Source organism: Callithrix jacchus, chromosome 15, assembly GCF_049354715.1.
Source record: "Callithrix jacchus isolate 240 chromosome 15, calJac240_pri, whole genome shotgun sequence".
NCBI lineage: Eukaryota > Metazoa > Chordata > Mammalia > Primates > Cebidae > Callithrix > Callithrix jacchus.
The window spans coordinates 56,535,489-56,548,528 of NC_133516.1; the positions used below are offsets into that span (position 1 = coordinate 56,535,489).

Here is a 13,040-nt window from a genome sequence, read left to right on the forward strand (position 1 = left end):
TGTTCTATTGAGTCAATCATACTGAGGAAAATAATCTAAATAATTGTCTTCAGCTGAAACTTTCTGTGATGTTTGTTTTCTTCTCACCCCCTCATCTTTCAGTTTTTCAAAGGAGCCGGCTTGTAGAAGGGTTCTGTATGTGATCAATTCTCTTAGGTCCGGTTACCGAGGAAACAGTCTGAGGCAGAGATTTGCTAGCAGAAGGAGGTGTGTTGGGTAGTGCTCTGGAACACCACCTACAAGGGAGTAATGGAGTAAGATTCCACAGAGGGAAAAGTTACATTGTGATGTGGTCGGAACAAAAGCCATCAGCTGACCCTACAGGGAGCTATGGACCTGCAATGACCCTTCAGCATTGTCCCAGATGGAGGCAATCTAGCTGTGCTTTTGTACTCCAGCAGAAACCAGTGTGGGCTGCCTCTGGGAAGGATGCACAATGTGGGTGAGGCAGCTCCCTTTGAACGAGCACCTTTGTTGTTTTATTCTTTTTCCATATTTCCTCAATCCAGTTTTGTGACCTCCTTTTTAAAATGAATGCTTAATTTTTGTGAGTTTCTAGTAGTGTATATATTTATGGGGTACATGAGATATTTTGATACAGACATACTAGTCATAATAATCATGCGGGTAAATGGAGTATCCCTTTCCTCAAGCATTTATCCTTTGTCTTACAAACGATCCAATTATACATTTTTAGTTATTTTAAGTGTACAATTAAACTATTATTGACTATAGACACCCTGTTGTGCTGTCAAAAATATCAGACCTTGTTTATTCTTTTTCTTTTTGTGGCCATTAGCCTTCCCCACTTGTCGCCATTCCAGATGTTTCCCAGCCTCTGGTAATCATCCTTCTACTTAATGAGTGCAGTTGTAAAGGGGAATCACTGATAAGCCTTGAGCAGCCAGCATTTCTGGTAAATGGAGAGATGAGTACCTCTGTGAGCACAACATAGCTTTTGCTACATATATATTGTGAATTTATACTGCTGTTTAGAAATTGGAACAAAAATAACATTTGAGTAATCTGAATAATTAGGGCAAAAGTCTAATTAAAGACTTTGCCATTTATATTTAGCTATTAAAATCAGTTTAATTTTTATAATAAAAAGTTACTTTTTTTTCCAATCTTTTAGTTGATTCCAAAAGATTTCTTTTTCTTCATCCTGAGGAACTTTCTTAAATTCTTCTTACAGTTTAGCTGGGCTGGCAACTAATTGTCTTTGTTGTTCTTTGATTTGAAAATGCCTTCATTTCCCATTCATTCCCAAGGTATATTTTTGCTGAATATAAAATCTGAGTTAAAAGATTTATCTTCTTATTTGCACGTTTTTCCAGTCAATACTTTAAAGACTTTATGTCACTATTGGTCTTGATAGATTTTGATGAGAAATTCACAGCCATTCAAATTGTTATTCCCCTCTGTGCAATATATTAGTTTTGTTTGTAATGTCATTTTTTTCCACATTTTATTATGTGTCTAAGCATCGTTTTCTTAGAATTTATCCTACTTGGAATTTACTTAACTTTGAGATTCTGCAAAATTTTGTATCTCACCAAATTTAGGATATTTTTGGGTACATTTCTTCAAATGCATTTCTGGTTTTGTGAAGAAAGATGGTGATATTTTGATGGGAATTGCACTGAATTTGTAGGTTGCTTTTGGAAGTGTGGTAATTTTCACAATATTGATTCTACCCATTCGTGAGCATGGAATGTGTTTCCATTTATTTTTTGCTGTCTGTGATTTATTTCAGCAGTGTTTTGTAGTTTTCTTTGTAGAGGTCTTTCACTTTTTTATTGGAAGTTAAATTCATTGGTTGGTGGAAGTTGACTGTTCATAAAAGGTCCTGAGACCTGAGCCTTCTGCTTTTTATGTTGTTTCAGTTTCTGCAGGACGTCTTAGATACACTCTTTGTGATTTTGGATGATAATACCGAGAAATATGGCCTGTTGGTTTTCAGTCACTGGTAAGTCACTTTCCTGACTCTTTACTTTTATTAATTAGTCCTGTCATATATTTCAGAAAATTTAAGGGGAGCAATTTATTAGAGTGAATCAGCAAAAGATATAGATGTTTCCAATAGAAAAGGAACTGAGTGTTGCCCAAAGAAGACCAACCAACCTACCAGGCAAATCAAATTTGAAGAATCTAGCATAATCAAGTCCAGACCTTTGCTTTGTAGTTTCTGGATCTTCAGTCTCATCACTATTGCAGTGTTGTCTGGCCCCTGAAATAGTGACTTCTATGAGGTCGGAAACACAGAGAGTAATAGAAGAAATCAAATGGCCCATTTTTTCACTTTCAAAGTAGGATATAACCACAACTCAATACCACCTTACTCCTACAAGAATGGCTATAATCAAAAATCAAAAATAATAGATGTTGGCATGGATGTAGTGAATAGAGAACACTTCTACACTGCTGGAGGGAATGTAGACTAGTGTAGCCACTATGGAAACAGTTTGGAGATCCCTGAAAGAACTAGTAGAACCACCATTTGATCCAGCAATCCCACTGCTGAGTATCTACCCAGAGGGAACAAAGTCATGATACTAAAACAATACTTACACACATATGTTTATAGCAGCATGGTTCTCTATTGCAAAAATGTGGAACCAACCCAAATGCCCGTCAATCAATGAGTGGATAAATAAACTGTAATTATGATGGAATACTGCTCAGCCATAAAATGGGATGAATTAATAGCATTTGCAGCACCCTGGATGGGATTGGAGACTATTATTTTAAGTGAAGTAACTCAACAGTAGAAAACCAAACATTGTATGTTCTCATTTATAAGTGGGAGCTAAATTATGAGGATGCAAAGGCATAAGAATGACACAATAAATTTTGGGGACTCAGGGGAAAAGGTGGGAGGGGGTGAGGGATAAAATCATTCCTTTTTAAGACTGAATAATGTTCCACTGTATATATTTATCATATTTTTTAATTCAATCATTTACCCATCTGTGGACACTTGAGTTACTTCTACTTTTTGACTATTGTAAATACTGCTGTGAATATTGGTATACAAATATCTCTTCAGGATCCTGCTTTCACTTCTTTTGGGTATAGACAGAGATGTGGGAAGGCTGGATCATGTAGTATTCATAAGTTAAGTGACAAAATGGGAAATTTAACAGCAAACTGGAAATTTTTTAAAGTCACAATTACTAAACACGTGAATGAAATAATTAAAATTCAGATCTCTGGAGTTGAGGTCAGCTGAATGAGTTTAATCAGGAGATTATATGAAATTGGAAAAATTAGTAAATTGAAAGAAAGGTCAAATAAAATATGTAAACTGAAGCCAGAAGCTTCAAAAGGATAGAAGATATGGAGAATAACATAATGGATATTTAGAATATAGCACGAATGTCAAGTAAATGTAATTGGACTCCTAAGCAGAGGAATGAATTGGGTGGAAGGAAGAGTTGAGAAGATTGTGACTGAAAAGTTTTTTTAACTACTTTAAAAATTCAAGATAGAGATTTAAGAAGTCCTGTAAAACCCAAGCAGCATAGATAGAAGGGAAAATATGCTAAGGAATAAAATTTCAGCTGTTATAAAATTGCTGAAAGCAAAAGATACATAATAAATCTTAAAAGCAGCCAGAAATTTACAGATTCAGCTAAATCTGTATCAAAATGCCCTCTCTTTTGAAGAAATTTATGAGCTGATTCTAAAATTAAAATGGAAATAATCAACTACATATATTTTTTAAAATGAACAAAGTTATAATACATATAGTATCAGTCTTTAAGAACTACTATAAAGCTTTAAGAACTACTATAAAGACTAATGTAGTACTTGTGTAATAAATAACAGATTCATAGATCCAATTAGAAAGTCCAGATATAGATCTCCCTAGATAAAGACAACTTATTTTAACCAAGGTGTTAAATTAAATCCAAAAAAAGGGAAGTCTTTTTAACAATGATGCTGGATCAATTCTATATATATTACTCCATACACCCAAATTAAACTAATTCAGGATGATTTCAAGGCCTAAGTGTGAAATATGCCACCATAAATCTTATGGAATAGAATATGCAAAACTGTCTTTTTCATTTTGAGTAGATGAAGTTGTGTTAGACAAAATACAAAAAGCACTAAACATTATAAAAATCAATAATATTGACTTTATTAATATTAAAAAGAAAACTTCTGCTTATCAACAGAAACTATTAAGGAAACAAATAGGGAAGCCCCAGACTGAAGTAAAATATTTGCAATGCATAAATTGAACAAGGTCTTTAATCTAGAATATATAAAGAGCTTCTACAAATCAACGTTGTAAACACAAACAACCAGCCCAGGCAACATAGTGAGACCTCGTCTCTTCAAAAAATAAATATTAGCTATACATGTTGTCATACATCTGTAGTGTCACTTACTTGACAGACTAAGGCAGGAGACGCTTGAGCCCATGGAGGATGAGGATGCAATTAGTCATAATCATGCCACCTACTCCACCCTGAGCAACAGAGTTAGAGTGTCTCAAAAAAACCAGAGTAAAATAACCAAATAAAAAAGGTCGAAACATTTGAACAAATACTTGTCAAAACAATATGTAAGAGTGACCCATAAATACAAGCCTGTAAAAAATGTTCAACATCATTAATTATCAAAGAAACACAAATTAAAACCACAATAGTATACTACATTCTAACCAATTAAATGGATATAATTAAGACTGACAATGTTAAGTGTTGGCAAGGATGAGGAACAGATGAATGCCAGTGGGCATGTAAAATTATACAAATATTTATGAAGTTTCATATAACATTAAACACACATCTATCCCAGGGATTCCATTTCTAGCTATTTAAACAAGACAGAAAAAAATGTCCACAGAAATGTTTATAAAAATATTTATCACATGTTCATTATAATAGACCCAGTTTTGAAACTCAAATCCTCGTCAACAGGAGAGTAGAATAAGCTATTTTTGATATAGTAATACTATAGAATACTGATTGACAATTAAAAGGAAATAAATAGTACCAATATATGTCATATTGTGCATGAATCTTATAAATAATTTTAAGCAAAAGAATCCAGACATAAAATACCTTATGCTGTAGGATTTCAACCAACTAAAAATTATGGTGGTTCCACTGTTACATAGTACTGTATTCTTGGACTCGGGTAGTACCATTAGGGAATTGTCTTTCTGAGTCTCCTAACTCTGCTATTTGTGTTGACTCCTCTCTCAGACAGGTTCTCCCTGCTAATGACCATTTTGGAAACATTAAATTGTAATTTTCTTTACACACACATATAACATGTACAAATACATGTTGAAACTTTTTTTTGATGCCTTAATTCTTAGTGGGTAAGGTAACTGAATTGCTTACAACACTGTGAGTACTAATTATATCATAGACTTCTGGACATTATTAGTAAACTGTATTCTATTTTATTCTTTTGTTCTTGCAACAAACTTTGTTTTTTGAAGCCATATTTTGAACCTTCTATTTTCTTGTACGCTATCAAAATAAAATATCAAAGTAGTTCTTATGGAAGCAATATAGTGGTTAAGACCCTTAAGCATGTAAACTTTGAAATCAGATAAATCTGTATTATATCTTAGCTCTGCCTCTGACTAGTTGTTAGGATTCAGTACATATGATGCAACTTCTTTGAGTCTCTGTTTCTTCATCTGTATAACAAAAAAGTAGATAATATGTGTAAAACAGCACAGTCTCTAGCATATAGCAAATGCTCAACAATTTACCACTATTATTGTATTATCTTTAGTAAGATAGGGAAAACCACTTAGTCATTTACCATTATTTTAATTATACTTAATATCTTGTTTGATGAGATGGATGACTGTTGTTTTTCACTTTTCAAATATCCGTTCTCCCTTCGCCTGGTTATTTTACCTGGATTTACTTTGTGGTTTTTCAGTAGCTAAGAATGAGACTGCTCTCATCTCTGGTTCAAAACATAGACATATGACCCATTTCTGCCATAGGATTGATTCAAATGTGGGCACATCACCACCCCCCTCCTTTTTTTTAAAGAAGGTGAAGCAGAGAGGAGCCAGCCTGGATCTATTGGCAAGAATGTTTTGCCAGAAACTGTACCTAACCATGAACTTTTCATTCCGATAAATCAATAATTATCTTGTTGTTTTTTGCTGTATCCATTTTGAGGTGGGCTTCTGTGACTTTGTAACTGAATGACACAGGCCCAATGCAACTGTTTTACATTTGCCAACAGGACAGATTATATCAACCGATCAATATCTAGACTTTGTTTTTATCCTATTCCTTTGGCTTTCAACCTCTTGGGGATCAAAATTCAAAGTAATCATCTGGCCAAACCTAAACTTGTTACAAAGATTGACAAAAGACAAAATTACCTCAAATTTAGTTTAACACCCTTAGTTGCCTTATTCAAATCATCTGCCTGCCTATGATTAACTCATAGCTCAGCTGCTGTGATTGGCTGAAACTCAGGTATTTGTTATAAGAGTGCACTCCTAAGTTAGATTTTCAGTTAACGTATTTACTCAGTTAGGCTGCCCTTTATTAAATAAGTCCTCAATAAAGAGGCATCTCCTTTTAGTTTAAGATCAAACTTTTTGTCACCTGAAATAACAGAGTTCTCAAGAAGGCTTTCTTTGAGAACATAAAATCAGAGTGTTAAATCTGGAGAGGAGGTTAAAGACAATCTTTTCCCCACAGAAGAGCACTTTGTCCTGAAGGATAAAGCCACCTATCCAAGGTTGCCTAAGAGGTTACAAAAAAGAATTCGAATTTCCGTTTCTTATACTTGCAGAAACACCCTTTTAATGTGCATTTGCGTGTTCAGCAAGCCATATTGTTTGTGCTACAAGAATCCAAGTGAGTAACATTTCTCAGATAAAAATAGGAAATGGCCACAGATGTATCTGTTTTATACACAGAACTTGATTATGCCCATACAATAATAGCATCTGCTTAGATGCAGATAATAGTTGAATATAACTGTCAAAAACTTGTTGACATTTGCAAGTACATGGAATGCTTTGGATAGTTTTTTAGCTGCTCTTTTTTGACATATACATTGCTGAAAACTTCCTATGGATTTTGTTGAAAGAAATTAATAGTACATATGAGTTTGCAGTAATTATAGTGACCTTGAGAAGTTAGCCTCTGTAAGCCTCAGTTTTCTCATTTGTAAAGTGGTTATAATAGTATTATTTTTAGGTTCGTAATATAAGTAAACATCAAATTAGCTAGTACCTGGGCCTGGCACATAACGCCTTAGTTGACTTATGCTGCACTGGGCTTGGCACATAACGCCTTAGCACTGGGCCTGGCACATAACGCCTTAGTTGACTTAAGCTGCACTGGGCCTGGCACATAACGCCTTAGCACTGGGCCTGGCACATAACGCCTTAGTTGACTTAAGCTGCAATAACAAAATTTCATACACTGGGTGGTTTAAAAAACAACAATTTATTTCTCACACATCTAGAGGCTGGAAAGTCCAAAGTCAAGGTGATGGCTGCCATTTTGCTATGTCCTCACAAGACATTTCCTCTGTTCTCCAGTGGAGAGAGGGATGTTTTTCTCTCTTCCTCTTTTATTTAGGCCACAAATCTTATCATGAGGGCTCCACCCTCCCGATGTCATTCAACCCTAATTAACTCCCAGAGACCCCATCTCCAAAGACCATCATAATGGGAACCAAAACTTCAACCTATGAATCCCGAGAGGAGAGAAATAGTCAATCTATGGCACGCAGTATGTGTTCATTATAGGTTAATGTTCATTATTAGATTATTATTACTTGGCTACTATATTGTTCTACAGTTTAAGATTAACCTTAGCGTAGGCTATTTGGAAATGTTTCTCTCCTCACGTATAATGTTTGTTTGCAAGTCTGGGATTTTGGTGAGCTTCCTCAGGTATTTTGTCATGTAACAGGGTGTGCAATAAAGTGGAGTGGAGTGCGTGTCTGAAATGGGTAACAACCACAAGCTGATCTATTTGTATGATAACAGTACAGTTAAAAATAAATAGGTTCCCATACTCCTGAAAAATAGAACTACAATTTCAGGAAGGCAGTGAGTTCATTGGCTTCTTTTAATGACCCAACAAATAACATTTCACACATTATGGTCTTCCACTGGGAACCCTAAAAAAGAAAATTAAGCCTTGTGTCACAACCTGAATTCTATTGGTATGATATATAGCAATCCTACTCACAACAGCAAGACATTAGAGAAGGAGAATACTAGGGAATGGATGGGGAAGGGAGGACGGGGGGGAATACCTCAAAACCATATTTGGAAAGAACTGTGATACTATGTTTTTTCCACCAAATGCAAAGCATATGATTTGAACCAGGCGGTGTGCATATTTCACTGAGGTTCAAAAGGGACTTGAAGAGATCTTATAAAATTGAGGTCCAGATTGGTAGTTTAACTGGCAATATTGGCATCTCTTTCATTTCATTCACAATAGCAAATTGTCAATAGGATTCCATGAAATGGCCAGTTACCTTCTAGACTTATGGCTTTCAAACTTTAACGTGCATACAGTCACCTAAGAATTATCTTAGAATGCAAGGCGGGACTTGAACTCATACATTTCAAAGTGGTTCTCAAGGGATGCTCATGCTGTGGTCCACAGTCTACACTTAGAGCAATGTTGTCAACTGAACTTGCTTCTAGCGTGAATAATCTATATCTGGGCTCCCTTACAGCTAACTACTATTGAGGAACTGAATTTTTAATTTTATTATATTTAAATTTATTTAGCCACATGTAGCTAGTGACTACCTTACTGAACACCACAGCTCTAAGATCAATAAGAAAAGCTCAACTGTAACCCTGCCAGTGTCCCCTCTCACTTTAATCTCTCCGAGGGATTCCCATTGTTTTTGCATAAGTTAAAAACAGAACTAGCATCTACAAGACTCAGTGTAGTCTGGTGGCTGCCACCTCTCCAGCTTCCCACATTCCGCTTGTTCTCACCATGTAGCTGTCACCACCCTGGGCTTCTTTCACTACTCTCTCAAGCTCCTTTTAAATTAGATTCATGACATCACTTTCCTTCTGCCTCCAACACAGCCTTCATTTCTTTCCTCTTCCCTTAGTTGATTTAGACTCAGCTTTGGGTTTCAGTTCAGAGAAGTTTTCCTTGGAATTCTTAGCAAGGCCAAGCACTCACGATTCAGATTTTCCACACTTTAGGCCTCTTGTTCTCTGTTATGAGTCTATATTTATTTCTGTGTTTGTGTGTTAATATCTAACTCATCCAACAGGCTGAAATTGAATGGGAGCAGGGACTATATCTATTTCTGCTTGTCACTGAGTTCCTAGCAGTCAACACAGGACATAGCATATAGTGTGTGCTCAATGTTAATTGAATAATAAAGTTTTAAATATATACATATGCACACATACATGTATATATGTGTGTGTCCATATATGTAATATATATACAGTCATCCCTTGGTATCCTGGGGGATTGATTGTAGGACCTTTTGTGGATGCTAAAATCATGGATGCACAAGTCTCTGATTTAAGATGGCATTGTGTTTTCACATTACCTATGCATATTATCCTGTATGCTTTAAATTATCTCTAGATTACTTATAATGTTTACTATAAAGTAAATGCAACATGAATCGTGTCATGTTATATTGTTTAGGAAATAATGACAAGAAAAGGAAGCCTGTACATGTTCAGTACAGAGGCAAACTTTTTCAAGTATTTTCAACCCATGGTTGGTTGAATCCACAGGTGCAAAACCCACAGATATAGAAGACAACCTGTATATATATAATGTATGTATATGTATGTGATATACACGCACAAGCAAACACACACACAAAATTATTTGGGGTGCTTGAATTACTTAGAAATGCAAAATCCCTTTGTCTCATGTCTTCAAATTTCAATTTAGTAAACATGGGGCCCAGAGGTCCTCATTTTTGACAAGCATTTGAGCTGCATCTTTTACAAGTTGTCTGTGGGCTCCTTGCTGAGAAATCATGTTAGAGGTAGCCCTTAAATATGGTAAAGTTTTAGTTTTCTGAACTATAGAACAGTAGCTTAGTCACCCCCCTTCAAGGACTCAGGGAAGAGCATTCCTTACTCTCCCATGAGATAATTGAGCAAAGCTGGAACAGAGCTAAGCAAGGCTAGAAAGTATTCCTTTCATAAAACATCCATGTATAGTTTCTTTTTTTTTTTTTAAGTTAATGATCTTTTTATTGGGAAACAAAATAAAGACCAGCATTTACAACTTGGAATGGATGTAAATTGTAATTTCTTTGAACAGCAATGGTGATGGTTGTGCTGAAGTCTACAGCCACAGCCTACTCTGCCAGCTCCAAGTCATGATTCAGGAGGTTTTAAAAATAGAGTCCAAAGATGCTTCCTCAGTAAAAGTTTCTTATTAAAAATTTGTGTCAACAGTGACAGCCTGATACCTGTTTCACTCTGGAACAATGCAGCCAACACTAAACCAACATATGCGGGTATGCTACCAGGGTGTGTCACCGTCACTATGGGTCAGGGCACACCAAGTGCAGGAGGACCATCCTACCAGTGGGGCTACATCTGAACGATTTATCCTTCACTCATTTTTCTGCACGTCATCCTGAGGTAAACCAATTTTAAATGTGTTTGTTTTCAGTAAACCAGCTATGACAATTTATACTAAACAAATTGAACTAGAACCCATTTGAATAGGTTTTGAATTTGTTTTTTCATTTTTCATTTTTAATACAAATGCCTGACTGTGCTCAATCATCAAGCTGCATGCATGAAAAACTGGCCAGCCCAAACAGTGTATTAACCATTAGCAAATGGAACTTTAAGGAGTCCTTATCATTAAGGTAGTACAAGTATTGATATTGTAAAACTGATGTGTAGCTTGATCTTTAGGGGACAGGACCACCAACCAATACATGCAGATTCTGTGTGTGTGGACAGAAGGTACTTTTGACATTCGGTTTTACTATATAGAAACAGAATGAATAAATGAACTCTTTTCTTTTTTCTTTTTTTTTGCAAGAGGTAAGTAAAAGATTCAATTTGATTCTTCTAGAGGGGGGAAAAGGAGTTGAAAGTAGGTCTTCATTTTGCAGTCATCATCTGTACTAATTCTTCATAGTTGACTTGTCCATCTCCATCAACATCTGCTTCTCTGATCATTTCATCTACTTCTTCATCTGTTAGTTTTTCTCCTAAGTTTGTCATGACGTGACGTAGTTCTGCTGCACTAATGTAATCATTGCCATCCTTGTCAAAGACTCGGAATGACTCATGGATTTCTTCTTCACTATCTGTATCTTTCATTTTTCTAGCCATCATAGTCAAAAATTCGGGGAAGTCAATGGTGCCATTACCATTAGCATCCACTTCGTTGATCATATCCTGCAACTCAGCTTCTGTTGGGTTTTGACCCAGTGACCTCATGACAGTTCCAAGTTCCTTTGTTGTGATGGCGCCATCGCCATCTTTATCGAATAGGGAGAAAGCTTCTTTGAATTCAGCAATCTGTTCTTCGGTCAGGTGATCAGCCATGGTGTGAGCGAAGGGAGCAAGAGCAGACGGAGCGATGGTGGCTGCACCAGCGCGGGGGCTGTGACGGCCAGGGTGCCTCCGACGGTGCTGCCGCCGCTGCTAAGGCGCGCTGTGCTCTGTGCCGCCGCGTTCACGAGACTTGCAACAGCACTGCACTCACGTATAGTTTCATAGTACAGCCAGCAACCAACTCATCCCAATAAAAGAAATTGTAATAAAGAGCAACTTGCATGGAGTAGGAAAAGAACTGGATATTTTGGTGAATAAAATGAAACTATGATGTAATTGTTCAAAAACACTGCTCCCAATGGCATACTGATGAGTTGTACTGTAATATTTAAAAGAACAAAAGTAACATGGCCGGGTTAAGGGAAAACACATTGACTAGCAAAGGTCATTTGCTTTATGGACGCAAATCGTTAGTGTGGAGGAGAAAGCCAGGTAAAGGAGATGAAATAAATGAGAAATCCAACTCAGCAGGAGCCCAGCCAAAAGGAAGACGGCCCCTGTTCCTCTCATGTCAAAGGTGGGATTGAGAAATGAAAGTCCCACTTCTCTATCTTCTAGCCTACATTATGCTGATTGGAAAAAGCACAGTCTGAAAGGAAATAGAATTCGCTTTTTTTTAGAAGGAGGCCTGGAATATAAAAGAAGCTTAGCCCTGATGATATGACAGTGCTTCCTTCTTCGGTTTATTCACCTCATTTCCTCAATATGAATTTGTTGAAAGTATAGCGTTCCCTCTGTAGCCACACTGTCTGGATTCATATCCTCCCTTCATCACTAATGCCATTACTAACTGGGAAAGTTACTCAATAATGTGAATGCCTCAAATTTTCTTATCTGTAAAATGGAGATAATAATACATATGCTCCTTGACTTACCAGGGGGTTATGTCCCAATAAACCCATTGTAAGCTGAAAATATATTAAGTCAAAATTGGATTTAATAACCTGGCTTTATTGAACAGCATAGGTTAGCCTGGCCTACCTTAAATGTCCTCAGAGCACTTATGTTAGCCTGAAGTTGGGCAAAAGCTTCTAACACAAAGCCTAATTTTTAATAAAGTGTTAAAAAATCTCATATAAGAATTTATTGAATATTATACTGAAGGTAAAAATCAGAAAGGTTGTATAGATACACCTCAAAGTATGGTTTCCATATGGATATGGCTTTCCCATTATCATAAAGTAAAAAAAAATCATTGTGGAATCATTGTAAGTATTCCATGGAATAAGTGCAGATAATCCCCTCTGTACAATGATTAATACATTTAAAAAGCTTAGAATGATAGTTGCATTGCAGGTATGACATTGGTGTCAACTGGTTCGTTTTTGTTTTTGAGCACATCTTTAACCTGGTAGAATTTGGAGCCCAGTGAAGCAGGGGGACAAGATAGTACACAATGGAAATATATATAATCACTAATTTGCCATCAGAGCCATAATAATCAATAATTAATAGAGTATGCTATAAAATAATGAATGGCCTGTGGAAA

General features: G+C 36.2%; 1 protein-coding gene and 1 pseudogene across 2 annotated transcripts; one reads left to right on the top strand and one right to left on the bottom strand.

The window, feature by feature from the left end:
* The first annotated feature begins 175 nt into the window (after positions 1-175).
* On the top strand, positions 176-10,612 carry LOC118148023 (dedicator of cytokinesis protein 4-like). The gene is made up of 3 exons (XM_078350138.1): positions 176-442; positions 1,887-1,969; positions 10,430-10,612. The coding sequence occupies exons 1-3, from the start codon at positions 437-439 to the stop codon at positions 10,575-10,577; spliced, it is 237 nt and encodes a 78-aa protein (XP_078206264.1). The 5' UTR covers positions 176-436; the 3' UTR covers positions 10,578-10,612.
* Positions 10,613-10,713: 101 nt separating this feature from the next.
* LOC118148021 (calmodulin-1 pseudogene) lies at positions 10,714-11,566 on the bottom strand (annotated as a pseudogene). The gene has a single exon (XR_013526920.1). The product of XR_013526920.1 is annotated as a calmodulin-1 pseudogene (transcript).
* Positions 11,567-13,040: the final 1,474 nt, after the last annotated feature.

What these genes read in the sequence shown, in the direction of transcription:
- LOC118148023 (XM_078350138.1), top strand. An exon ending in CTGTTGGTTTTCAGTCACTG is followed by an intron (nt 1,970 to 10,429) that starts GTAAGTCACTTT and finishes TTGTGTCAACAG; the next exon opens with TGACAGCCTGATACCTGTTT.